At 41.6% G+C, this 27,473-nt stretch overlaps 7 protein-coding genes across 7 annotated transcripts; 2 read left to right on the top strand and 5 right to left on the bottom strand.

Annotated features, from left to right (window-relative positions):
• Positions 1-3,117: 3,117 nt before the first annotated feature.
• BDCG_17517 (uncharacterized protein) lies at positions 3,118-4,060 on the bottom strand. The gene is made up of 2 exons (XM_045426628.1): positions 3,968-4,060; positions 3,118-3,843 (listed from the first exon to the last, which is right to left on the bottom strand). The coding sequence occupies exon 2, from the start codon at positions 3,762-3,764 to the stop codon at positions 3,426-3,428; it is 339 nt and encodes a 112-aa protein (XP_045282117.1). The 5' UTR covers positions 3,765-3,843; positions 3,968-4,060; the 3' UTR covers positions 3,118-3,425.
• A 3,355-nt stretch (positions 4,061-7,415) lies between these two features.
• Positions 7,416-13,672, top strand: BDCG_07403 (G1/S-specific cyclin Cln1). Its single transcript, XM_045423198.1, has 5 exons — positions 7,416-8,337; positions 8,947-9,045; positions 9,158-9,375; positions 9,475-9,965; positions 10,037-13,672. Exons 4-5 carry the CDS (start codon positions 9,750-9,752, stop codon positions 11,087-11,089), a joined length of 1,269 nt encoding a protein of 422 aa, XP_045278644.1. The 5' UTR covers positions 7,416-8,337; positions 8,947-9,045; positions 9,158-9,375; positions 9,475-9,749; the 3' UTR covers positions 11,090-13,672.
• On the bottom strand, positions 7,678-9,125 carry BDCG_07404 (uncharacterized protein; the record flags this gene model as incomplete). The annotated part of the gene is made up of 3 exons (XM_045423199.1): positions 7,678-8,194; positions 8,720-8,778; positions 9,006-9,125. The coding sequence occupies 3 exons, from the start codon at positions 9,123-9,125 to the stop codon at positions 7,678-7,680; spliced, it is 696 nt and encodes a 231-aa protein (XP_045278645.1).
• BDCG_07402 (uncharacterized protein) lies at positions 12,889-15,395 on the bottom strand. The gene is made up of 3 exons (XM_045423197.1): positions 14,720-15,395; positions 13,228-14,660; positions 12,889-13,148 (listed from the first exon to the last, which is right to left on the bottom strand). The coding sequence occupies exons 1-2, from the start codon at positions 14,981-14,983 to the stop codon at positions 14,658-14,660; spliced, it is 267 nt and encodes an 88-aa protein (XP_045278643.1). The 5' UTR covers positions 14,984-15,395; the 3' UTR covers positions 12,889-13,148; positions 13,228-14,657.
• A 1,110-nt stretch (positions 15,396-16,505) lies between these two features.
• Positions 16,506-20,559, top strand: BDCG_07401 (uncharacterized protein). The gene is made up of 3 exons (XM_045423196.1): positions 16,506-17,624; positions 17,874-18,501; positions 18,565-20,559. Exons 1-3 carry the CDS (start codon positions 17,523-17,525, stop codon positions 19,218-19,220), a joined length of 1,386 nt encoding a protein of 461 aa, XP_045278642.1. The 5' UTR covers positions 16,506-17,522; the 3' UTR covers positions 19,221-20,559.
• Positions 20,560-21,678: 1,119 nt separating this feature from the next.
• BDCG_07400 (uncharacterized protein) lies at positions 21,679-22,141 on the bottom strand (the record flags this gene model as incomplete). The annotated part of the gene is made up of 2 exons (XM_045423195.1): positions 21,679-21,941; positions 22,060-22,141. 2 exons carry the CDS (start codon positions 22,139-22,141, stop codon positions 21,679-21,681), a joined length of 345 nt encoding a protein of 114 aa, XP_045278641.1.
• A 93-nt stretch (positions 22,142-22,234) lies between these two features.
• Positions 22,235-24,114, bottom strand: BDCG_07399 (uncharacterized protein). Its single transcript, XM_045423194.1, has 3 exons — positions 23,908-24,114; positions 23,411-23,683; positions 22,235-23,356 (listed from the first exon to the last, which is right to left on the bottom strand). Exons 1-3 carry the CDS (start codon positions 24,093-24,095, stop codon positions 23,278-23,280), a joined length of 540 nt encoding a protein of 179 aa, XP_045278640.1. The 5' UTR covers positions 24,096-24,114; the 3' UTR covers positions 22,235-23,277.
• Positions 24,115-27,473: the final 3,359 nt, after the last annotated feature.

Below are 27,473 nucleotides of genomic sequence, written 5' to 3'. Positions count from 1 at the left end.
TATATCAATGAAGCTCTTCATCATGAATACTTGATTTACAGTGAATGCTAATTGTTGTTTAACTTCTGCCTCAGTCTGTCACTGTATATACAAGGTCTCAATTTCATTTAGAATTCTTATATATATACAGAGCTTTGATTTCAGTTCAGTAGTCTCAGCTGCTTTTCTTACTATTTTGAGTAAATTCTCTGAGAGATTCTGCATATCTTTCAGTTCAGATAGCAGAGAAGAATGTTATTCATATTAGTTAGAGAAGATATTCATTTCAGTGATTTCTTATTGATTATATAATATCTATTGTTATATTACTATATTATTATATAATTTCTATTATTATTGTATGACTTCAGTAGTAATTATCTCTTTCTTCTTTTTATTCTTCTTTTGAGTAGAGAGTGAACTTCTTTGAATCTGATTCATTACTTTCATTCTCTTTCTCACATCTTATCTGTTCACATTCATGACATTTATCTGAGTATGAAGTTTTTCTTCAATAAGTAAAGCAGTATTAATCAGATACTCTTTCACTCATCACTCTTCATTAGACTAGCCGCCGGGACCATGAATTTCACATTTGATTTCATTTGATCTGGTTTCATACATTTCTTGGCATGAATTCTGCTGAGACTGACTATTAAAAAAACATGTAAAGTGACTATATATCAGATCTTAAAATGAAATCATGACTTGAAAAAAATGAGAAAGTGATCTCATTTGATTTCATTTAGTCTCATTCTTAGCATAAAGTTACTATTTCTAGACATTTTAAGGTTTTTTTTAGACTATTTTTAATTTTTTAAAAAGTAACACTTTTTGATAATGCTTAAATAAGATTTAAAGTCATTTAAAGTAATAAAAATAATTTAAATTGAGAAGTGAAAATCATGATCTCATTTGAAAAATGTAATAAGAGTAGACTACTGAGACAGTATGAAACTACTATCTAATATTAAAACTGTGTAATGAGATTAGTTGAATTGATAATGAGACTATTAAAAAATCTGGTTCTAGTTTCAGACACGGTCACACAGTCAGTCTACTCTTCATATACTATCTTTTGAGATGTTCTAGAATCACACTGATATAATAACTATAAATTACTTTGTAGATGAAATTATCATGCTCTGAAGAAGACTGCACTTCTCACTGATTTTTAGACATACTACTAGATATGATTCAAAGATTTCTCTTCTCAGTGTATAATTACAAATGTACACTGACTTCTTATATATTATATGCTAAATTAATTAGTGGCTGCTATAACCTCTTTACATTTATAAGTAAGTTTGAAAGCAGCCGCGTTATTATCTGACAGTTGTATGTTCTTTCAAATCACAATGTGAAGAATTTTTAGTAAGTATCACTGCAGTGCTGAGTTAATTCTATAAAGTTACTCAGTGAAAGACTTTGCAGATGAAGTCTTAGAGAGAAAGAAGTATATAAGAAATCTTACTTCTCACAGATTCTTTATCTCTATTTCTATCTCTTATATAATTAATAGAGTTAGTGACTCTTGACTACATATAACTATATAGACTGAAGTTCACAAATACTATTCATAACTCAGCTTGAATACTATTATATATTTAATTTCTACATTTTATTTTTCTACTGTGAATACTTCTAGTAATTAACAGTACATATTATATCAAGCTGTAAACACTTGAATAATTATCTGTAAGTACTTATTCTTACAAGTTTCATTATTAATTTAATTAATCTCATTACATAGTATTAAGATTAGATAGTTATTATTATTATTATTATTATTATTATTATTCTTTCATTATACTCATATGCAAGCGGAGCTTATGATGAGTCCTTGCGTAATGTTAAATACAGGTCAAGTGTTGATTATACAAAAGGAAATACAGGTGTTGAGATCACATCAAGATAACAAGAACATAGAAAATACAAAGAAGTGACAATTAGATACATGCGATAATAACTTCCCAGCCCAGAAATATAGAGCAATTTTATTGAAGTGATTTGTATATCTCTGTATTTATTAGAAACCTGAGGTGCTTGAGTTCTGAATTTAATGTATTCCCTGCAGGTTTCAAACCCACACATCTTGGTTTCCTATGCCAAGGCGCTACTGAGTGGCCGCATTAACCATTCAGTCACTGAGAAAAGATTAGATAGTAGTCTTATACTATTTTAATAAGATCTACTATTTACTCTTATTATATTTTTAAAATGAGATCATGATTTTTACTTCTTAATTTTAATACATTTTATTGCTTTAAATAACTTTAAATCTTATTTAAGTGTTATCAAATATTATTACTTTTTGAAAAATTAAAAATAGTTTAAAAAAACTTTAAAATATCTAAAAATAGTAACTTTATACTAAGAATGAAATTAAATGAGATTAAATAAGATCACTTTCTTAATTTTTCTAACTTATAGTTTCATTTTGAGATCTAATTAATAGTTACTTTACATGTTTTTTTAATAATTAGTCTCAGTGAAATTCATGTCAAGAAATGTACAAGATCAGATTAAATAAGATTAAATATAAAATTCATAATTCTGCTAATCAGTCTACTACTATTAATAGTCTGATTTTAAGTTTTTAATTTTTTCTATTTTTTCTATTTTCAGTTTTATTTTCTGAATTATATCAGTCTTCTGTAAAATTTTCAGTAATAGATATTTTTAATTTTATATATAAATTTAATTCTTTAATTATATATCTGCTTCATTAAATTGAAATTATCTGTTTAAATAAAATAGTAATTAAGAAAGATATCAGATTATCTCTTTATAAGTTAACTATTTCTACTTATACTTACTGCAGTTACTACTTCATATAATTAATCAGTAATTATAATTTCTTAATAGAAAATTATACAGTAGCTAGCTTCTTATAAAATAACTAAGTACTTTAAAACATTAATTCATTTTTAAATGATATTACCAGAAATTCAAACTTCTTTTATTATATATTAAATACTGTTTTAAAAACTATCAGTTTATCTATATTAATCTGTTACTACTTTATAACTACTATATAAGTATATTATATACAGTAGATATCTCTATATTAAGTGAGAGTCAGAACTCAGTAGCTGTTACTACTAAACTAATTATGAACATTTTAGATAAATTATTAAATTGAATAAATATTTACTGACTTAACTATATATATTGTATATAATAATAAATATGCATTGGGTGGGGTTTTCCACTGCTTGTCTGTTCTTGGAAACACACGAGCCTCCTGGGCTGACTTGAGCCTCAAATCGTTCAACGAATCATGTTCATTCGTCGGGTCAGTTTCGGTTCCGAAAGAGCATTAATTGTCTTATCGCCGGCCCCATTACCGTTGAGGATATGGCGGAAGGAATAGAAATACGCCTTTCATGGAAATGCCACTTTGAAGATGGAAAAGGAGCCATACACATATATATATATGTACATTACATATGTATACATGCTATGTGGTCTCGATTCCTTTGTGCACTGCCGAAGCTTCTTTGCTTTCTCCGATGGAGAGGAACGAAATTTAAGCTTACTGGTTCTCCCAACCTAAACCCGTATTGTATCTCGACTCTCGAGATGGTTCCTAATGGGACCGGGAGAAAAATTCTTTTTCGACCCTCTTCCCTACGCTTCCCTTGGGCTCTTGGGTGTCTGGGTCCGACCCATCTCGGAGAACGGTGGGCCGATAAGAGCGGATGTCTTCCATGGTTTGTGGGCTTTGGAATTCGAATATGCTTTTTTTGAAGGGAAGAGAACTTCCTTTTTCTCCATTTCATACATAAGGCGAATGCGAAGGGGATGTCAGAGCATTTCTTCTCCAGCGTGTTATTGCTGCGGAATGGGAAGACGCAGGGCCTGTTTAAAAAAGAGCACACCGTGATTGGCCATTTCAGCAATTAGGTCCGGGATTGTAGAGAAATGGACAGGGCAGCCCTATGGATCCAATAACCAACCAGACCTTGTACATTACATTACATACCTAGAAAAGGTACATGTACCGTACCGTACATATCCATGTATCGTATCATACGGTATATACGATACGCTACACTAGGTAACGAACCCACGGGCAGACACACGCACCGAGCTGTATTGAAACTGGAGCGGGTAGTTGTCCCCGATAGAGCACTCCGCAAAATAGAATAATAACAACCAAACGAAAGGGTCAAAAAGCGCTGTTTCGCCGTCAGCGGGCGAACCAGCAGGCAGTTCCATTCAATTCTCGTGTTTTGATTGACCATAACCAGGTGTAACAGTGATATTTTATATAATCCTCGGGCGCCGGGAGAGGAGGGGGGGAGAGAGGGTTTGTATGTACTGTACTCTGTACATATGATCGTGCTCTTTCTGAAACTCGAGGATTCTACTCCAGGTTAAGCTTTCTTGACGGAGACGAGTGCGATCTTAGTTGGATGGTTAGTTATAACTATAGTAGCGAAATAATCACTCTTTGTTTCTCAGCTATTTATTTAAATTACAGTACGTTCCCAATGCTGCCCCCATGTTTCAAAGCCCTTTTCCCAATGTCTTTCCCGTCGATTCAACTGCAATCGGCTTGAAACTGCGGCGAGTACAACTATCCCCAAATGTGAAAGCCTGGATAGAAGCCATATATTTTTGACTTGATTTTGAATTTTTGCCTACTCTGTTTCAAAATTCCTGCATGCTCCAACAGCTGTTGGGTTGTACCTGTTATGGAACTGGACATGGAATATCTTGCCTCGAGATGAAGAAGCTATCCATATAAACAATCGGGAGAAACAGGACAGCTGGTAGACGCACAAGCTAATGGCTGCACAAGCTGCCAACTCCAGATACATATAGACGGTCATATAGGTTGTGTAGTGTGATAGCAGCAGTCTAGGCCATATCAATGGAGGGATTTCTCTTTTACATAGCCTCTTCTAGATATTTAGTGCACATGTTCAGTACATAGTTACTAGACAAGTAGTTGTGTGGAGAGTCATCAGCTCTATCTAAACCTCTGTAGAAGGAAGAAAATTGCTGAGTAAGGAAAGTAAGCACTCTTCAGAGATTACCTTTCTGCCTCCATCAAAAGAAAGAGTCTAACATGAAGGTATGTAATGTGAAGGAAAAACAAGGAGTAAAGCAGAGAAAGGGGGGTAAGTGTGAATAGTAGAGAAGAGTGAAGAGTCACAATCTAACCTGCCATGCTTCATTTAGACAAAGTTAATTGACAACCCTTGTCCCGTCTCGTTGTCGGTAGGCATATAAAAATAAAAGATGAATTATTGATATTGATGAAGTAGAGAAAATGAGGTGTGAATTAACAGCAAAGAATTTCCAGCATTTGAAGAAGCAGTTAAGTTACTTCCACAAAGATAATCATATAATATGAAGATGATGATGCTATCACTAGCATCAATTCTGCCCTTTACTCTAGCAAGGACAGAATTCATACGTACATACAGTCAAACATTATTCTCTTTAAACTAGTAACTAGTTATGAATTCTGCATCATAAGCATGTGAGTTATGATCTTATAAATGACCAGTCCAAATGAAGGTTTTCAAAATCTGCTAACTAGTGGTTATGCCGTCGAAGGAGGTTGGGGATGTGAGTTATGGTTATTAACTGATTGAAACAGGTTAGCACCCTGTATGTTAGATAACCGGAAATCAAGGCAATGAAGGTGAGGTGTCCATATGTCCTCGAGTTATTACAATCTCCTCTTGAAGATATTAATAATTTAGCTTGAGAATGCTGCAATATACCGCAGGCGGCGCCGCATCAGGGCGTATCGTATGCAAAGAAATATTCATATGAGGGTTTTTTTTCTTTCTTCTTTTGCTTCTTTTTTTTCCCCTTCTTTCAAACAGAAGAAATCTTTTGAGATACTTTTCTGCAACTCTAGTTACGCCACATGTAATCAGCGTTTAAACAAAAGGCTACTCACCGCTAACTGATCTTTGGATTGAGATATATCTGACATTACTATTGCTTTCATATATTGTAAGAAAACGGGGGTTTTTCCTAATTATGAGCATCATACGATTGATAAGTCTTCAAAGATCAGAGGGGAGAAAGGGGAAAGGAACCTCGCTATATAGAGTTATTATGTCTTGGCCGAATAGCTCCGCACTCAATAAAACAGGGAAAACAGGGCAGGATCAGGGGGAGGGGCTTTTGACCGTTCAGTGAATTCCCCAGGTCTTGTATTCGGCTCTTTTTTTCATTTTCGGCGGGCCAAGACTGACAGGAACCTGGGATTCCGCTCAAGACGGACCGAGCGATTGACGAAAGCAAAGGCATCTCAATAATACTGTACAAGTCATTCCAGCTCCACATATATTTTTGTCCTGGGGACAGTGGGGAGTCAATTATTATTATTAAATGACGAGATGGACTTCGGTCAGCGGTACTTTAATTTGGTAGTTACCTCCCTCCCTCAGTGAACTATTTATTCCAAGGTACGCATGTTGGATAAATGCACGTTGTGTCTTGCATTTTATTTCAATTGTGTTTTGAAACTGATCGGGGATTAATCTCCGTTTGTGAGGACGCGGGCAGCTCTGTCGATTTAAGGCTATTAAATGATTATTTCCACTGGGTTTTCTTCTCTTTTGTCTTTTTTCTTTTTTGTCTTTTTTGAGTTTGATAAAAAGGAATAGCTACCTAGCACCAAGGTTGAGTTTTGGTTTGAACGCGACGTATTTGATTACTATTATCCTGGTGAGTACGGATTGTGGGGGAGGAAATAATAGCCATGGATTTGCGCGTCTCTACTGACTCTCCAATCAGAATCTGTCCAATTGATCTCAGATGGGATGGATGGAACTCAAACGCTTTGCTTGCGTGGAGACAAGGAGACATGGATACAAGGATTTTTTTAGGGCTTGAGGACGCGAAAGACGAACGCAAACCAGGAACCAGCCAGCCACGAGGGGCAATGGTGACAAAGATACAGTGCATGAATAGTTTAACTGTCTTGAGCGTTCGGCCGGCCAGTGACTTTCATTCTTCATTCTATCAGCCGGTCCTAACAGGAGTGAGAATGAGAGCTGGGATCGAATAGATGTTAGATAAATTCGATAACTCGACACAAGTTAATGTGGCATACTTCTACTACTTACTAGATAGGTATACTCACTTCTTTCAGAGACAGGAGAGAGCAGAGAGGAGAGAGGAGGAAGGGAAGAGAAGGACAACCCCGGCGGCCCCTTTACTCTTTACTCCATAACTACTTCAACCAACTGCCAGTTAATAAAAATAGTTAATAGTTGCCAACCAGCGCCGTGAGAGTGAAGGCAGCTGTAACACGATGAAACCTGCTTATTACTTACAAACATTCCCGTACGGCGTAAGCATACGCATACACATTCATACAGATACATGCATACATACGCATACATACGTATAGATACAAGCCACCCCCCCAAGCGAGGAAACAGGCAGCGCTCAGCCTTCGCAGCGTCCAAGCCAATGGAGTAGTTGAGCCTCCCCAAGCCGCCCCCGGTTCAAGCTAGCCGCGCCTGTGCAGGAGACAAGACGCGGCGATACGGGGATTACCTAGATACAGTTCATGTATGGATGTACACTGTAGTCATACGTACAGGCTCCGATACTACGCCGGCCCAGGCAGGGCAGTGATTGTTACAAGTACTTTCCATACTCCATAACATCGAACTCCGTTACTGGCCTTGCTTCCTAGTTTGTTTGTTAGGTTAGCTAACTAACCTTCTTGCAACGCTCTCTGCTTCCCTTTTCTTCGTCCTCTTCTCTCATCTTCCTCTTCCTCTTCTTCCTCTTCTCCTCTCCTTTGTGTCTCAACTCCCTCTCCTCCTCTCTTTTCTTCCGTTTCCCTCTGGAGAGTTCATCCTCCTCCTCTCCTCCTCTCCTCCTCCCCCTCCCCAACCTGTTAATTCCCAGGAGAGAGAAAGCTGGGGAAATCTGGTGCGTCTGGTGTGGCTGACCTCGATCGTTGACTGTCATCCAGTCACCTTCATCGTCTCCCACCTTTCTTCCATTTCTCCTCAAACCACCGCCCCCTCCGTGTCGAGCCTTTTTATTTTTTTCGAGGGTCTTCCTGACCTTCGATTCTCGACTCCTCTTCTTCCTCCTCTTCCTCTTCTTTCGTCCCGCTCCGTTTCCTTTTATTCCCCCCTTCCTCCCTCTCCCCTTTTTCGACGGTGCCTCCCTCCCCTTCTCCAATTGTGACATTGACGGTTCTTTTATTGCCGTTCGTCTTCAGTTTCACCACCCGAGTTAGAAGAGAGTAAAAAGAAAATATATAAAAAATTACAATAAGAAAAACCAGCAAGAACAAAAAAAAAAAAAAAAAAAAATCCCTTGGGTCGTCTGCTCTGGGACTCTTTTCTGCTGGAAAAGGTAAGCTCAATTGTGGTTTCTTTTCCTTCTTCTGGCCACATCCCAACTTTCCACGAGTAAATCAACGACTCCAATGCCCAATTGCTGGTGTACGTCCGTCCTCCCTCCATCCTCTCGACTACGCCCTCCTGTCTTCCCCCCAGTTTGTCCATTGGCAAGCCATTATGAGATTTGGACGCAGAGAAAACACGAATATAGTTCCCGCCACCATACCCGTTTGTCCATAGCATAGCACGTTAGACGTCCTGTGCCAACTTGCTTTGTTCCCGTTTCGAAGGCTAGTCGAGCCGAAAAGGACATATTTTCTGTTATATATCAGTTGAGGAGCGTGGAATGGAATATCTGGTGCTTGCGGCTCGTGCCTATAGCAAATCTTCCTCACCGGGTTAAACCGTCCAGACTTTCATACACCTTCATCAAATGCATGCAATAGGGGCTGGGCTATATCGATGAAAACGCGTGTTCAGCAAAGAACTTTTATGCGTGCATATTTCAATTCGTCACTTGTTACCAAGCAGGCCCCCTTTAAATCTGCTTTAATCTCTGAAGTTGCCCGATTTGGAAGCCTACTGGAATAACATACTAATATTTAACTTTAAAAATACATAGATCTCAGCGTCAATAGGCATTGAGCCTCTCCTTGCGTTCGGTGAGGATTGTTTTCATACCGCGGACTCGCCCACGCCAAAGTCAGGCAACCCTGTGAAGGTACGCTGGACGCTGCTACTATCAACTAGCTCCTTTTTTTCTACCTCGCTCCAGAAGGGACTAAGATCCTTTAACCCCATATCGAACATAAATTGACATTTTTGTTCCCCAGGCTCTGCAATTGTACACTGTGGAACTTCTTTTTTCCACATCAGTAGTAATCTAGCAGCTTAAGTTGTTGGCTTGACAGGTGGAGACGTTGACTCGTCGTTCACCCGGCCATTTGCCGTCGATTTTCGAATTCAACCTTACCCGAGTTCCAGATTAGATGACGCGACTGCTACTGAAGTAAGGGTGACCATTTGCCCTTCTTGCTAAACGTCAAACTGGGTATGCCCTCCTATATCTATATTATCCCGTCGAATATCCGCACACTCTTACTCTCACCCAATTGAACTACTACTGACATGAAAGCACACGCCGTTCTAGCTTTTTTTCACTTTCATTTTATATTCGGTCGACTGACCACTTCACTTTAAACGTGCCGATTATTATCGTCACATAACTCTCCTTAATATTTCACCAACTAATTTTCAATCTTTTTACAACCCACTTAATACACGACTGTCACTCTCTTTTCCCTTCCGTCGTTTCTTTCTTCAGCTTTTGAGATATACGGGTTATATTCCAGGTCCTCTCTTTCGCGACAAGTTGACGCAACGCGTAAACTTGTCGATTTCGATTTCTCCAGAGCGTCTATCAATATGGCTTACCAACATCGCCCCACCTCGTCGTTCCAGCCGTGCGACTCATACTTCGTGGAGTCGTATGAACCAGAGTATCATGGTCCCAGGCTGGGTCCAAAAGAGCATGCAAAACTGATCGCTCGCGAACGTCAGTTTGCGATTGCTGATGAGTTATCAAAACAAGTTAGCGATGAATATCAAGATGATATTCTAGCTCACATGCTCATGATGGATGTCAGTCTCATGATATCTTTTTGATCATTGTGTTTCTCTCCCTTTTTAACTTTGGCTAACCTCGAGAATAGTCCTCGACCCTGCCGGATGTTGATTCGATTGATATCCAGACCGAGATCCAGTGGTTCATGCGTCCCTATCTCCTCGATTTCCTCATAGAAGCACATACTGCCTTCCAGCTCTTGCCGTCGACCCTATTCCTTACTGTCAACTTGTTAGATCGGTATTGTTCCAAACGCGTGGTATACAAAAAACATTATCAGTTAGTTGGTTGTGCAGCCCTACTAATTGCGGCAAAGTATGGAGATAAGAAGGATCGTGTCCCAACAATCAAGGAGCTCAAGACTATGTGCTGCTCTCAATATGACGAGGACATGTTCGTACAGATGGAATGGCATGTTCTGCAAACCCTTGGTTGGGCGATAGGTCATCCCACTGTCGACAGCTTTCTACAGCTGGCAGTTGTAGATACTCCATATGATCCAGAGGTAGAACATCTGTCGCTTTATATTTTGGAAATATCACTATTCCATAGGGACTTTGTTTCGAAACTTTCATCGGATCTCGCACGAGCTTCGCTGGCTCTCGCTCGATGCATCCTAAACCGCCCTCAACCCCGAAATACAGACTGGGCTTCGCATTATGATTCCCTGACTTTGGTAAACTTGTCTCAGCACTTGGTCCAGCCGTCGCAGGTCCTCTGCAGGAAATACTCGTCCGCACGTTATTCTCGGGCATCGAGGCTTTTAGAGCAATTCCTTGCCCACCAGGCGTCGATACCTAAGGCCTACACCCCGCCAACCCCAACAGCGGATACTTCTTCTGAACAGCTCAAACCATACAACGGAGAGATGGGGCTTGCAACACCTCAAAAACCCCAATACCAGTCGACGATGCCCAATGGATACCTGACACCACCAATCACCCCTGAAAACGAGGCGTTCGCCGGTGCTGTGAATTCCAATATCCCAAAGTCAATTCCAGGTATTACCAATGGCTCCCCGACACCGCCCTCCAGTGCCCAATTCCCACAAGCTTATCATCACCGTCTAGAGGATAACCCCTACAGCCAGCATCAGCACTTTGCTCAGCAGCAGTCCGTTGGGTACAATGGGGTGTTTTGAGATACAATCAACCGCACAACCTTTTTACTTCTACTGTTTTAGGCGCGGAATGAGCTGACTGCAGAAAAGCCCCACGACATACTACGCTAAGCTTCGCAGCCAGCCCTCAATATCGCATCGGATACTCGCCTATTGATGCACAACGCTCCCACAACAACTTCCCCGGGAGTACCTACGTCCGATTGGGATTTCCACGGGGCGCGGCAGATATCACCCGATATTAATTAATCCAGGCTTAAAAAAACGACCGAAAGGCCCTACCCTCCCCGAATATCGTGTTTTTGTTTTTATTAATTTTTTTTTATCGCATTAACTACCCAGAAATTGCGTTTGAAAAGATCAATACACACGCACGCATGTTTTTATTCATTTAGTTATTCTGAAAATATTTTTTCTATTTTCTTACTTCTAATTACCTAGTTTGATATCATCATCTGTTTGTCTTCTCGACAGGATGTATGAAAAACTTTTTTTTCCAAATCTAGCATTTTGCAAGCGCGAGTCGTTTCTAAATCGAAGATTCCAAAAATTTTGTTTTGTCTATGTATCATCTTCCCCCCCCCCCTTTTTTTCCTCTTTTTTATTTCCTTTGTTAGTGAAGCGTTCCGCGAAATTCATCCATCCATCCATCCTTGTCATTGTCATTGTCATCATCATCATCATCACCACCTCCCATTTTTCTTTCTCCCTCTCAGCTACTTGCCACTTGCCCTCTACTCAATGTACTCGTTCGGTTGTCTCCTTTTCTTCACTCCCTTATTTGCCTTATTTGCATGCAACTGTGTAAACATGTGTATGTGTCTGTGTGATTCCATTACCCTAAACCTGTACCCCTTATCCCCTACCCCGTGCCCCTCTTACACACACCCTTTAATACCGTTTTGAATATTTTATATACCCCCTCCCCCACCCATAAAGGAAACGCAGAAAAAAATTGTCCTGTAATTCCCCCCTCTTGTTTTCTCTTCCCTTCTCTTTCTACAACAAGAAGGGAAGGAGCGGTGGTTAGGAACATAAATACAAATAATGGACTCAGTCAAACACGAAAAAAAGAGCAGTGCGAATCTTTCTCTCTTTCTCTCTTTATTTTCTTTCTTTTCCATAAAAAGATAAGAAAACCGTGTCAAAGACCAACCCAAAAAACAGTGCAATCCTACAAAAAGGTTGAGAACGGGGAAGCGCGCGGAGCAGTTTCATTTCAAAGAATGCTACCTGCTGCTGCTGCTTCCCTCTTTACAAAAAAAGTCATGTTTCCCTTTTCGTTTTGAGCTTGTGACGTTGTTTTTCCGTTGCTGTCTTTGCTATGCCTGCCTCTTCTAAGAAGTTTTCGTCTCTGATGAGATGAAGGGAAGATAAGAAGGGAAGGGAAAAGTAATCAATCATAGAGATAGTAAAAAAAAAGAAAAAAAAATTGTACTCGCTTATGATCATCTCATATGAGATGCTGATGAGATAGCTTATCATCGTTGCTTTTCAGTGAGACTGTCTCCCTGATCACTCTATTGCATGCATAACTCTTATGCTGAGGAACCCTTGACGCTAGGCGCTTGGCGCTTAGAACCATTAAATTGAACAACTTCCTGCACTTTTATTTGATTTTACTTATTATTTTATTAGCGGATATTTGCTCCACTCCGCCAATGGGATCATGGGGATAGTGGATAGCAAATTGAACCAGCGCTGAAATTATTTTGAGGAGTGGAGAACTTCCAAGCACTTGGCCTAGAGGGCTGATGCAACCCTGCCTGTCTCTTCTTTCTGAATGATGACATGAATATTCATTCTTTTACTTTTATAAAGGACTTTTGAATAGGTTCGGGAGGCCAGAGGGGATAGTTGAGAGGATTCTTTTGATTGTTTGGTTCTTCTCTTTCCTGTCTATGAAGAAGATACAGGGCATCCATCAGCGAGGGAGAAAAGGGGTTAGATAGGCAGCATGCAGTGTTTTCAAACTTGATGTATGAAGCTCTGTTCCTCTGTGTCTAGGTGGATGGAGGTCGGGCGTTATTCAATCGAACAATGGAACACTCTATATATCGTCGACTGGAACCGCATATTTCTTTGAATGTAGGTGGAATCAGCTTGTTGCTCAATGGTTCTTCAGGGGGGGGGGTGAATGCGCTCAGCAAGAATTTTACCCTTGACAAGAATCCGTCGCTGCCAGTTTTGCTTTCTGACATGAAGAAAGGTGGCCGCGAGGGGGTAAGGAGAAGCTGATGGATGCGTATGAGGAATGTGAGGTAGATATCCTCATTAGGAGAGAGGGTTGGATTTAAGCAATCATTTTATACAATCCAAACGCCCTCCTATCATTCTTTACATACACAGGAACTTGCACTCTGCCGTCCCATCTCATCTCTGTCCCCATCTGGTCGACGTGCATGCTTCGCATTTTCTTTCTCTGGAGATTCCATTGATTGGAAATTCGATCTTGTCCCCCCCTGCCTGGCCCTACTCCGTACGGCGTACACTACCTAGCATACGAAGTATACTATGCGTATATATATATATCTCATATCGACTGCACAGGCTCACAGCGTAACCCACGACCCGACGACACCCTCCAGTACGGAGTACAGTAGTTACGCAGTAGTAGTAGAGAATAGTTAACCACACAATAATATCATATCGGTACCAGCAAGATAACTAGCGTGCGCCACTCTTCTCCACACCTAGCGTCGTTCTTTCTCTTCAATAACTTTGCGACCCAAGCCCAAACTGTGGATCTCATTTTTCATCCCGTACTGTAACTACGGAGGGCGCTATCAAAAGAATTGCGCCGGCAAAAAGACAGCTAGACAGCACCACAAATCTTGGCGGCAATTCACACTGTATTTTATACTGAATATTCAGCTCTTGATTATTCCTTGTCTCCACTACCATTCAACATGGAATCTACCACTCTTTTTAACATGTAATCTACATGCCAATCTACCAGCCAATCTGCGTGCCAATCTGCCCACCCCGAGGAGCCAGATGAGTATTCTATTCCTCCACCTGGCCGTGCCCGTGCCGCCTTCCTTCTCTATACTCATTGCCACCTTCTAACTCTATAATCTTTTCAATATGTACAGGAATCCGCTCAATCCATGCCTGTATCTTCTCTTGTGACAGATCCTTCCATGCCTGCTCCCATACTCTAACTGCTTCCATGCGGTTCTTAGGAGCTCCTTTTTTTGTTGTTCTGTGCTTCATCCAAGGCCAAGCTGCCTCAATCGCATTGAGATCAGGCGAATTCCCACATCAAAGCAGCTGTTGAATCCCATGAATATCATACGTATGATATTGAATATAGTGATTGTGTGAAGGGGCCTTATCCTCTTGCACAATAGTATTTGGACATTCAATTTGACACTCTTTTGCAAAGGGGAATAGCTTCAGTAAGAGAATTTGAACTTGATAGTGATACCAATCAATTCCACCACCATCTTTGCCACAAGATAGCTTGCCTATGGCCTTTTCGAACTTCCATATTGATTTTTGACCTGGCTTCTATGTAGGCTTTGTTTTTCGCAGGCCTGCTTTGCGAAGAATCCTTCATATAGTCAAAGATATCTCAATTCCTTCATTACTAAATTCATTGACAAGATCAGTACATGTGTTTTCTCATTCATATCAATCATGTCAAACCTTTGCAAATATAGCATCCTTAATACTATCATTTCCCAGAGTTGGTCGGCCAGATTTGGGGGCATCTCGAAGCCATTCATCGCGAAGTATAATATGAAGCAGTTCAGGATTGAATCCGCGTTCAATTGCACGTTTATATATACGGTTGATTTGACTCTTTGAGATCTGGGTGATTTCCGTGATTTCAGCATTTGACTTGCCAAAATAGGGTGATTTAAGAGCCACCACAAGAGCTCTTGTGGCGATATCGGTATTTGGTGCCATATGAAATTGGCAGATGAGATATTAGAGATGAGATATTTGAGAAAAAAGAGGAATCAATTCAGAATACGTGGCAATCTCATATAAATAGAATGTGGGGTGATTTGAAGCTAAATGTACTTACTCGTTAAAACATGGTGGCGCTTCTTAGCTGTAAAAATTGAATCTGAGCGGCGCAACTCTTTTGATAGCCTCCGTACGGAGGACTGCGTAAGTTACACCCTCCCCTGAGTTCCCGGAATAGGCAAGTTTTGCCAGTGCGGCCAATTGAGGGCTTTGAAGCGGGTCAGTGCATTCGGCGGCTTGAGGCTAGGACGGATGGCGGCGGTTAGTGGGTCGTTTAGCGTTTAGCGGGCTTGGGGAAAACTGGACAAGGATGCTGATTTTGTGGGTTTTTTTTTTTTTTTTTTTTTTTTTTTTTTTTTCCAATAGGGGGCCCTTTTTGTACCAAGTCCTATATTGTGCCGGAGGAATGAACGGATTTTTGGGCTGGTGTGTCCAGTAGTAATCAGTCAGTGCAAGGAGAGCAGATAATTACTGTGTACGGAGTTGTGGAGGTAAAGGTGGCTCGTGTGTTGTTGATGGGTGTGGTGGCTTTATTATCGGGATAAATTGCTGGGGATATTATGGCCAAGCAGGGGAAGAAAAGAGGAGAGTTACAGAGTGGTTATGCAGTGTGCCCCTACTTACCCCTTACACATACATATATGCATGCATGCATTGAGGAAAAGGGATGATGCCATATTTTGATAGAGAAAATGAATCGAACCCAGCTCATTTCATAATTTGTTCTTTTCTAGCAACCCCTTTCAAATTGCATGGTGAAGTAGTTGGTTATACAAGTTACGCAGTAGGCAACATGTAAAAAAAAAGGACCATTTGTTACTTAGTTAAAATATCTCTCAACCGCTCCGCCTACAAGTGATCATCGCAAAAGGATCGCAAAAGGAGGATTGGAATGCACGAATGCTTGGATGTCCGGGGACTCCTCCTCTATCTTCCTCGTCTATCTCCGCAACCACTGCTTGATGATGAAATATTAATGTAGAGGGTTTCACTCTCAGCTTCGGAGTAGTTGTATATATATATTTAGATAGATAGATAGATAGATAGATAGATATCGTATACGCTGCGTATATCCAACTGATCCTCGTACTCCGGTGCCATCATGAACCAACTAGTCATCGACGCTAGAGTGACACTCAACAGGCAAGCGAGTGGAGCAAAGGGCCCCCTGCAAGGGCAACATGGCCTGTCCATGACAATAAGAGTGATAAGAGTGATAATAAGAGTGTTGTTTTTGGACAGTTCTGCTGCCGTCGGGCTCTAATCCGGATGGTTGTCCCGCTGGCAGCTGGGGGCGGCAGTGGTTCATGATTCGGCGTTCAACAGAGCGTTCAACAGAGCGTTCAACAGAGCGTTCAACAGAATAAAAGAACAGTCTGGACACTCCGTACTCGTATCTCAGCTCAGCTCGCGTGGGAGAGCATGGACGTGTTTTTATGCCTGAGAGTTATCTTCCGCATCAACTTCATCATTATTATTAAGAGCGGAGCAGAGTCAGTATTCGTAACGCCGTTGCGTTGCATTTCTTTTCTTTTATTCATTGAATACAGACTAGAAAATCCCCCCCGCTACAAATTCCCCCTTGTGGTTCTGTGCATCCGCCATCGCCCCATGCCCAAGACCCTTGGCGGAGCTAAAGGGATAGCTTAATATTGGGCCTGGAAAATGTGGGAACGAACCACGGCTGGTGATTTCGGGAGGGGAGGAAGCAGAGGGATTTTTTGCATGGGGTGGGGAAGAAGATATAAAAGAGTATTGCTAGAGATAGAAAGGATCATGTAAGTATACTCCGTACAGCGTAGATATATAAATGTAGATAGATATGTAGGAGGAATCAGACACGTATCGTATGTAGAGTCGAACCAGCCAACAACTGCCCATCAATCCCTGGCCTGACATCTCATCTCATCTGGGATAGACGAAGATGAATGACTGTCTGGTCTGTCTATCTTGTCCTGTCTTGGGTGGAACTGCAGCGATCAGTTCACTGCGACTCCTGGCTGCGTGGGTCGGATTAAATAAGTTATAAGTTGGAATTGGGATTGGGATTGGGATTGGGATATCGTCGTCGTCGTCGTCGTCGTCAATTTTCTTTCTTTCTTGCTTCCCCGCCTCGCCTCGTCTCGTCTCGTCTCGTCTTCTGCTCCCTCCCTGCTATCTTTTCTGTCTCCCTCCCTCTTCTCCCTCCCTCTCCCTGTCTATCCTTCTCCCTCTCTGTCTATTCCTCCTTCGAGCTGGCTTGGCTGTGGTGTCAGTCGCCCAGCTCTCTCAATCGTCTTTCTCTTTCTCTTCCTCCTCTCCCCCACCTGGAGTGGCCTCATCCCAACTAACCAACCTGTTCGACACAACCTACTCAAGGGGTGCAGGCCTGTCGATTGATATCTGGATGATTCCCTCTTCTTCTCGGTTTTATGTGTTTCTGGTTACTTGCTGCTTTTCCCTTCTTCTTCTTCTTCTTTTTTGCCGCCGCAAATAAATGTTCGCTTTCCTCCCCCTTCTAGCCGCTCCCTGGAGACTCGTTCTCTCGCTCTTTGAGGGTGGAAGCGACAATAATGGCCGGAGTGTGAAATGGCTGGATGTGAGTTTGCTATATCTCTTCCCCCATCCCCACCCTGACGTCGTATTATTCCTATCTATATACCCCGTTCTGAGTCGGGAATTGGTGCTTGATGCAGAGCCTCACTCCCAAACCTTCTTTTTTTTTTTTAAAAAAAAAAAAAATCTCTTTTCCATTCTCTTTCCTTCCCCTTTTTCTGCCTTTTCATATACATATACATGTGTACATGTACACTCTGCTAATCAAGATATCTCTCTGTCTCATCTGTAGGGTTTGCGCGGGATCGCTTCCGTCCTCGTCATTCTCACCCACCTCGCCCGAGCCTGGGACTACGACCTCTTCTCCCCGCAAAATGGCGAAGACATCCCCCCCCGATTGCTCCAGCTGCCCATCCTGCGCATCCCCTGGCAGGGCAGAATCGGCGTCACCATCTTCGCCTTCCTGACCGGCTATGTCTGCGCCCTGAAGCCGCTCAAGCTCTCCCGTGCCGGAAACTATACCGCTGCCTTCTCCTCCATCTCCAAGAGCGCCTTCCGCCGCCCGCCTCGTCTCATCCTCCCCGCAGCAATTGCCATGGTCATCGCCTGGCTGGTGGCGCAGTTGGGCGGTTTCACTGTGGGCAATAGGGCGGATTCGGATTGGATTCGCTTCGCGAGCCCCGTGGTGGAGGACTCGGTTTTCAAGGAAATCGTGCGCCTGTTCCGCGTCTTCCTGAATACCTGGACAAATGGGCATATGGACTACGACGACCACCAGTGGGCACTCCTGCCGCTGCTCAAGGGTTCTATGATTATCTATGTCGTGCTCTGTGGCACGATGTACATGCAGTACCGCTTTCGGATGATGGTGTACGCCATCATGTTCATGTACTTCTGGCAGCATCCGGGTCCTGATACTGGTTAGTGACAAAAAAACCCACCCGTTGCAAATCATCAAAAGTTCTATCAAGTAACTCCCGCAGAAACCTTCGGCCAACAATTCTTTGTCGGCATGTTCCTCTCCGACCTCGCCAACGACCAATCCTTCCAATCCTACGTTTCCTCCCTCACCTGGTCCCGGCGCATTTTCAGCTTCACAATCGCCTTCCTGGGCCTCTTCCTCGCCTCCTTCCCCGGCGAACGGCCTGAATTCGCCCCCTGGTCCCGCTTCCTCCTTGCAATCGGCCGCGCCATCTTCCCCAACAACGTTAAACTAGGAAAACGCTTCTCAGCCCTAGGCCTCGACCTCATCATCGTTGCAATCTATCTGTCCCCCACCACCAAATCCATCCTCTCCAAACGCCTTTTCCTCTTTCTCGGCCGCAACAGCTTCGCCGTCTACCTCTGCCACGGCACCCTGCTGCGCGTCGCCCTCACCTGGATGATCTACGGCATCTCCGGCCAGCCGTGGGAGCCCACCACCAACGAGGCCGGCAAGGTCGTGAAGCCGCCCTGGCTGCCCCGCGGTGGACCGATGGTTTTCGCGGTCTCGATCCCCATCTGGCTTTGCATCGTGTATGGCGTCGCGCACCTGTGGACGACGTATGTCGATTCGTTCTGCGCCCGACTTACGCATCGGCTGGAGATGCATGTTTTTGAGCCGGATGAAAAGGCGCGGCAGGTTGGGCTGCCGCGATAACGAACTTTGATTTTATTTTGTTTAAAGCTTCATTAATCTATTTTTTTTTTTCCCCTTTTGCGGTTTCTCGGTTGGATTTTTCCCGTGATATAGAAGAAATCTTCGCGGGGCCACGGCTCCGCGCCCGTGCATGCATCCTTCCACACATGCATTTGCCGCCAAATCGGGGTTGTAAAACAGCCAGCCAGACCAACCCCCGTGGTGTTTTTTTCGGAAATCTACTCCTACTCCTATTATCATTTGTCATAATTCCATTTTAAAATCCCATATCATTCTACTTCCGTTTTATTGTTCCTTTCTATCCTTTTTCCTTTCTTTTCTTTTTCTTTTTCTTTTTCTTTTTCTTTTTTTAATTCCTTTTTTAAATCCTTTCCAACCTCTATACCAATTACATGCTTCAATGTCGGTTGTATTTCTTGTATTTTTTGCGCGAACCTTGCTCTTTTTATGTACATATATATATATACATTATTCCCCGCGTGCTGCTGCCGCTGCCGCTGCATGTAGCTCTGGTTTTGTGGTCTTTAGATTTTTGATCATACATTTTATTTAGTTTTGTTCTTTTCTTTTCTTTTTTCTTTTCGTTCCGTTCCTTTTTTCATGGATTTTTATTTCCTGAGAGTAGTCTTATAGATACTATCTGTGTTATGTGCACGTACTTGATACCTTCAGTCCTTTGTGAGCACTTTGATAGCGGAAGAAGGAGTAGATGTTTATACCACTGCTTCTTTTACGGGCGCTTGATCTTATTCACAGAGTTATTTTATCTGAGCGTTTATGCAATGGATGTACGGAGTATATATGATGTTTGCGGCATGAGATATGAAGAATGTGTATTTGGAAGGTTCCAAGATAAGGTACACGTACATATGCTAACCCGTATATATGTAAGTGGGCCACAAGCTCCATGGAAAGAATAAAAGACAAAAAAAGCTTGCTCTGTGATTTGTTTTTTTGTATCATCTCTTGTTTGCTTTTGTAAATGGTGTTTTTTTGTGGTGGTGAGGATGGTGGTGGTGATGTGAATGATAGAAGGGACCTGCGTCTTGTCTAGTGATAGATATCTTTCTCTATGTACATGTATGTGGGAAGATTAGGAAAAAGGCGGGGGAAGTAATCGCACAGGGTATGTATGTATGGATGGATGGGCTAGCAAACGATAGGAGTATGGCCAAAAAGGTGGGAAGCATTAGGTGTAGGTGGGCGTAAGTGATGGGGGAAAAGGGATGAGTGAAAAGAGTGAAAATGGGATAGAAACACATGACGAAAGAAAAAAAAAGAAGGAATGAAAGAGAGAACAATCGCTTGCTTGATAGGAGTACAGGGGATCTAGGTAAATGAGTGCAAATCAAAAAAAAAGAAATCAAAAAAAAAAAGAAAACAAAAAAAGAAAAGGAAAAAGAAAAAAAAAAAAAAAAAAACCGAAACCGAAACCGAAACCGAAACTGAAACAGAAAGAACAATTCCTCGAGGTTCCATCACCGACGGACAGCCTTGTTTCGCCGGTTTATCCTGTCCTACCCATGTCCATGTCCATGCCCATGCCCATGCCCATCCATGCCCGTGCCGGCCAGTCCACCTCTATCCAATGGTTGGTTGTCCCTCTAAATCTCAAAGCCAATGAAATAAAATAGAATAAAACAGATGAAGGAGAGTAAAAATAAAAGGAGAAAAGTAAGAGCACGGAGCATATTCTACCGGGGATGAATTAAGCTTCCCCCTCCTCCCCCAGGCTCTCGCCGTTTAGTCCTGTTCTTTGTTTGGAGGCCAGCCATCCGTGAATTGAAGAAGACAGGGATAAAGAAAAGGAAAAAGAAGAAGGAGAAAAAGGCGACAAGACAGAGGGGTATTAAGAAGGGTTATACTGTACATGTACAGATGGCTGATGCAAGAAGAGAGATAATGCAGAAAACCAAAGAGAGGAAAACAAATGTAACAAAAAACATAGGGCTAGAGGAAAGGGGAAAGAAATATGATATGATAGACTAAGCCTAGAAATGTTGGTGTACAAAAGGGGATGCAGATGGGGATACAAATGGGGAAAAGGAAAAACTGGAAGGAAGAGAATAATCCGCAATAATGCGGAGAGAAATAGTTGTACATGTACAAGGCAGTGCGATGAGGCGGCGGGGCGAGGGGGGGGGCATATCTTTCGACAAGCAGATTCGGAATTGGGGAGTAGTTCATCGCACCGATGCGAAGAGTTGGCGGGAGAGAGAGAACGCTGGCGGTAGTGAAGTAGAGCCCGGGGGGGGTGTTGCTCGGTTTGCTCGCGTATCAATCTACGTTTGTCAAAAGAGGGTGTGGGTGGTGGTTGTTGTGAGAATAAAAGACCGTTTCTTTCTTTGTTTGCCAATTGCACCTCACTTTTTCCCTGTCCTTCCCGGGACTCTTCTTGCTGGGGAGGGGGGAGGAGGAGAGAGAAGATATGTATTGACCGCCGAGTCACCAGGACTCGTCAGAATGCGTTTGTGGTGTGATGAGCTTGTATTCGTCCGCATTTTGCTTTCGTTGAGGTAAAGAGGGCCTCGATCCGCTTGGCCTCCCGTCTCCAGCTGGCGCAGCCGTCATTGTCACCGCCGGTGTCTATTTCCATCGGCCGTCTCCCCAGTCGGAACGCCTCTTCTCGTCGTAAGTGCGGCTTCCGTGGTTGTGTACAACTACTGACGCTGGCTTTTTGGAGGTCGGGTCCCTTTGATGCTGTCCTGCGAAGGTTGAAGTCTTTCGTTAGTGAGTGATGAAGTGTGTGAGGGGTAGAGTCCCTTTTTTTTTTCGCTCTGAGAGTGTGGGAGAGCGGTGGGAGCCCGTACGGAGGGGAGTAGGAAGCATTGAGGCATACCTTGTGCATTGTGGACTCTAACATTTTTGCTATCCCCAGCAGACAACGTGCTGGACGGGTACGAGTCAACTTTGTGAGGCATGGTGGCGGGGGTTGTTGATGTGCAGTGGGTGGTGTAGATATGTGGTGGGGTAAATGGACCAAAAAAAAAGAAAAAAAAAAAAAAAAAAAAAAGCGCAAGATGGGATGACTCGACGCGAAGAGAGTGAGTACCAGAGGGATGAAGAGGCCAGAAGGGTAATCGCTGTAGAAGATTGACAGCGTAGAGGAGGTTTCAAAAGAATAAATATCCCCAAGTAAGAGGTCTAATGGCTGAGTAGTAGGAGCCTGGTGATGGTGAGGTAAAGAGTCAGTTTGGTTGATGTGGTTGGTTATCTTATCAGAGCGTAGATCTTGGGAGGGAGATGAAAATTTGGCGGGGGAGGGATGAGCTTTTTATACCAGCAGATTTTGCGGTTGGGCGGAGGCTGCTTAGACTTTTTTTTAATTATTACTATTATTCAACCTGTAGGAAGAGACAGTGCAGAGAGGAATAAGGTGTTTGCTCAAGCAAAGGAAGCAATGGAAGCGATGCTCCCCCAGAAAATGCACGTCCTGGCTGATTCAAGATCGCGGGGTAAGACAGGCAGCAAAGCGACAAAGAAGGAGGAATTGGCAAGGCACCGAACGAAAAGCGCCTGGGAAGCTATGTCGGTGGCGAGAGGAGGAGGAAAAGAATGAAGCGTCCTGTTCAGGCAGAACTTATTGGCCTGAGGGCCACCGGAAGATGAAAGTGGCCTCGGAAAGCAACCCAGGTTGCGGAATGCCGATTTTTCTCCAACTGATGGCTGTCATACAGAAAAGCTTCATGATCAAACGGACTAGACGTTTTGCTGAGAGCGATGCGGTCAAGAAAATAGCAGGGGGAAAGCAAAAGGAGAAGGGAGGGAAGAGTTAGCTTCATCGGTGCCTACTGTTCTAATTGCTCGACAGCACTGGGCGCTCGAAACGGACGGGAATGGGTCCTCAGCCCAGTGCGTCATCCTAGGCCGGCAGTGTTCTGGTGGATTATGATTCACCTCGCATCAGCCTCTTAAAACCGCTATGGGGAGATCTGGTGCGTTGCTTCATGCCAGGGACGCCCCTCAAGCCGGCTCGATTGGGCCGCCCGGATGCCCAAGCCAGCCAGTGAGCGGCAGCCAAGAACAAGGCTGGAGGCAGATATCGTGCTCTCCATCCCTATTGGGAACGATGCCTTGATGTTTTGTTTCCACGCCCAGGGCTGGTATGGGCCACTAGGCATTCCTTGGTCTGCAGCCTGTAATAAACAATTGTTAACACCGGAAACAGTTAGCGGGGTTTGCTTCCTTACCTAAAGAAGTGCCCCCAGCACGGAGTAGAAGGCGCCAATTTACGCTGCGTACTCCGTATAGCGTAGTGCTCTGGAAATGATTTGCTCCCTGGAGATGACTGAGCCCTGACTGGCTGATAAAAATATAGCTGCAGCGCAATGACGAGCACGCGACCATCAGAAATTCGGGGCTTGGAGAGATCAAACAGGGCAAACAGCAAGTTACAAAAGAGCCAGATCAGGACAGACATTGAGCTCAGGCAACGTTGGGCAGCTTGGGCATTCTCGTAGCATCTAATAATAATCATAGGATGGAGGAAGATATTGGAGGAAAATGAGGATGGGCGCTGTTAGGGCTAGGGCTCGCCCAATCCGGCGTAGTCTGGTATTGTATAGTCCTATACATTACATACAGTACATACATACCCCCGTGCAGGATTATTCAACATGAGTCTACTTCATTCTTTTCGCTTTTCTTTTCTTTCCATTTGAGTTGTTTGGTAGGCGTGGCTACGTACATATTACATCTTCTCAAGTCTTGAGATGTCGGAAAGGTATGACGAGAATAGATGTCCACAAATGTTTCCATCCAAGGCCTTGCGGTTGAGTTCTGGATACTACAAGTGCCATCCCGGCTACGGGCCGTCCCAAAAACAGGTTCTCCTGCCGATGGGAATGTCTGGGTGTCTTCGGAATCCTGGTCCATCAAGGATTATAGGAAAGAAAGATCTAGATGAAGAGATTAGCAGCGAGGAAAAGCCCAGTAGAGCTGTGCGAAGAGCAACAACTACGACATATTCGTCTAATATATCAGGTTTCAGTTGCAAACAACAACACCAAGCTGTTTGTAACAGTATATGTGCCAAATGTGATAGGGGCCTCAATTCTCGGGCGGCGTTAGTCTTGCTCCCAGTTGAACCCCTTTCTTCTCCCTGATCAGAACACTGAAGAACTGAGTTAACCGTGCCATGCTTACTCACTCTCTGTAGTGAGTGCACCACAGTGTATGGAAAACCACACTGTAAAGAAAATATTTTGAATATAGTAATCTTCAAAAATTAATTAATAATCACCATCACATCTATCTATAATATAAAGATTATCTATATACTCATTAGAAGATGTAGAATCCACTGTAAGTTGAGATTCTTGTCACGCCCCTGGCCGCGCCAAGGCCCCGCTGCGGTTCCACACGGCCCATCGCTTCCATGCGGATGATTCCATCCCGTCCGAACCGGTTTCCAACCACCCTATGACATCATTCGGATATATCATAGGAAGATCCGATTGATGGATATGAGAACCCCGCTTCTATACAAGGTCAGCAGATTACTTTTCCTTGGCAGTGAGACGCTGCTGAGGTATTGCTCCAGCTATTCTCACTCATGAAATGAGAGGAGGTATTCACTCATTGTCTATATAGAATAACTAGATACTGACTTCTTATAAAAGAAGTCAGTGATTTATTTCTTTTACTATAACTGAAATATATATAAGAGTTACTACATATCTCATACAATCTTCTTAGTATACTAAGTATCATATCTGTGATATTCTCACAATAACTCTGTAGCCTACAAGCTCACTATTCAAGCAAGATAGTTAAGCTCACTTATACAGCTTCTCAAACAACTACTTCTATATATTATCACTGACTAGTTATCACTTCAGTTTCACTATATTACAATTCAAATCACTTAATCTGATTATAAGTTTGAATCAGTCAAGCTCTAACAGACTGATATGATCTCACACATCTATACTGAGACTAGACTGGCCGGTGAGATCATGAATTTCACATTTGGTTCCATTTGGTCTGATCTCATACATTTCTTGACATGAGTCTCACCAGAACCAAGCCTCAAAAAAATCTGAAAATGAATCATTTCTGAGAGAAATGACATGAAAAATGATCAGATTTAATTCAAGAACAGTGAAATGAAAGTAATTTCTCAGAATAAACTGTGAAAGATAATCATTCTTTCAAAATCAGAATGAGACTGAGACTGAAGATTAAAATCAGTCTCATTCAGTTCATTCAGTGATTACTTATATAATCAGAATTTGATAACAATTATTGATAACACTCATGAAACAACTAAATACATTCTTGTGTAAGTTTATTCTTCACTTTCTCATGAAAACTACACTTCTCTGATATACTGTGATCAGAGGTATTAAACTGTCTGATAATTTCATGTTTTATAATCATGAGTTTCTTGATTATTTCTTCTTGTAATTGTCTCTGATAATAGTGATAAATATCTTAACTTGAGTTGAACTTTCACTTCATTCTCATCTCTGTTAATGAAATTGTCAGAATATCATATATTATCAGTGTAACAGTTGAATATGTACTCTCAACAATTTTTCATAACTCTAGAATTGATTTGATGTGTAAATTTATCAGATCATCTTGAAGATAACAGTTAAATTCAGTTTTACAAGTATGTAGTTTTATCTGATTTTCAGTTGCAATCAATGTATGTAAGTTCTGTTTCAAAGTTAGTATTATAGTTCTATGAGATATGAAGTGTTATCAAAGATCATTACTTACTAGGAAATTGTATTTCACTGTCTTCACATCTCAAACATCTGCTTATTCAAATCTCTGATAGTTGGCATTGTAGTAGTCTCAGACTAATTTAATATATGAGTCTCATTCCTCCTCTGTTCAATCTTGAGAAGTATAGATATTAACTTAATGAGAGAGATCTAGTAGAGCTGCTATAGCATAGTACTCTGTAAAAGATTGTTCAGTTTTACTATAGTAATATGTCAGTTTATTTCTTACAGCAATAATAATCTGTACTATAGCATCATCTCAGACTGAATTTCTTTTTGAGTGATTCAACTACTTCTTAAGATAAGTAAATAAACTGTTATACACTTATCAGACTGACTGCAGTATTGATGTATAAGTGATTAAGACTGTCTTTATTATCTTATAAAACTGAAACAGTAAATCAATCACATATTTCAACTGAGTTCACTTCATATCAGAAAGTTTCAATATCTGAATCTTTTTTTAATCAGAGTGTTGCACTCAATGATCAATTATCTGATACAATCAAAAAGTCTGAACAGTTATCTCATATATTAAACTTCACTGTGTTCTAACATTCTGTATCATATTCAGTGATGTGACTGATTTGTTTGTTTGTTGAATATCATGAAATCATTGTTATTATTTAGAAGAGATACAAATCACATTAGTAATGTTTCAAATCTATGATATTTAAATTATTAGTCAATCTATTCAAAATTAACAGTAGTGTTATTAAAAAGCATTATTAAAAAGCAATATTAAAAAGTGTTATCAAAAAACATTATCTTTTACAAAGTGAATGTAAAAGTTACTTGAGTAATCACTTTCATCTCATTCTCATCTCAAGAATCAGTCATCTCATTATTCTTTATCTTGATGTTAAGATTCTTTATCAGTGTTTGCATTACAAGTTGAATCATATGAGCAATGCAGAGAATATGACCTTGTTTATCATTTCAGAAATACAAAGCCAATTTTTACTCTAAGCTCTTCATCATAGTGTAGTTATTTGCAGCATTATCAGTTATAATTATAAGAAGACTGAGACTAATATTCTAATAGTCATTTTTAATCACAGTTATTAATATCTCTGTCATATAATTCTCAGTATGACTACTGATCAATGATTCAAATTCAATTAATATCTCTTGATAAGTTCAGTTCTCATCAATGTAATAACATGTAACTCTTATAAATGTAAGATTGTTTGTACTAGTTCATGCATTCACAGTGAGAGATACTCTTTGATAATTCTTCAACTCTGATTCTAGATATTGCATATTGACTTTGTAGTGTGTCTCAAGGTTGGACTGAAGACAGAATCAATGTGAAATATGAAGATTTGAATTAAGCATTTGAAGAAGTGTTCAGAATTCAGGGTTTTCAATTGATTGAAGAGAAAGATTCAGAGATATACACATGTAAAGTAATTATTCACAGAAGTTATCAGATGAGAGTTGTGAAATCAGAGTACTGATATATAGTTGTTTTTGCATGATTTTCTTCAAATTAGAAAGTTAGTGTTATCAAAAATTG

The sequence above is a fragment of the Blastomyces dermatitidis genome (genome assembly GCF_000003525.1).
Source record: "Blastomyces dermatitidis ER-3 genomic scaffold supercont1.8, whole genome shotgun sequence".
NCBI lineage: Eukaryota > Fungi > Ascomycota > Eurotiomycetes > Onygenales > Ajellomycetaceae > Blastomyces > Blastomyces dermatitidis.
This window is presented reverse-complemented; position numbering and strand designations above follow the sequence as displayed.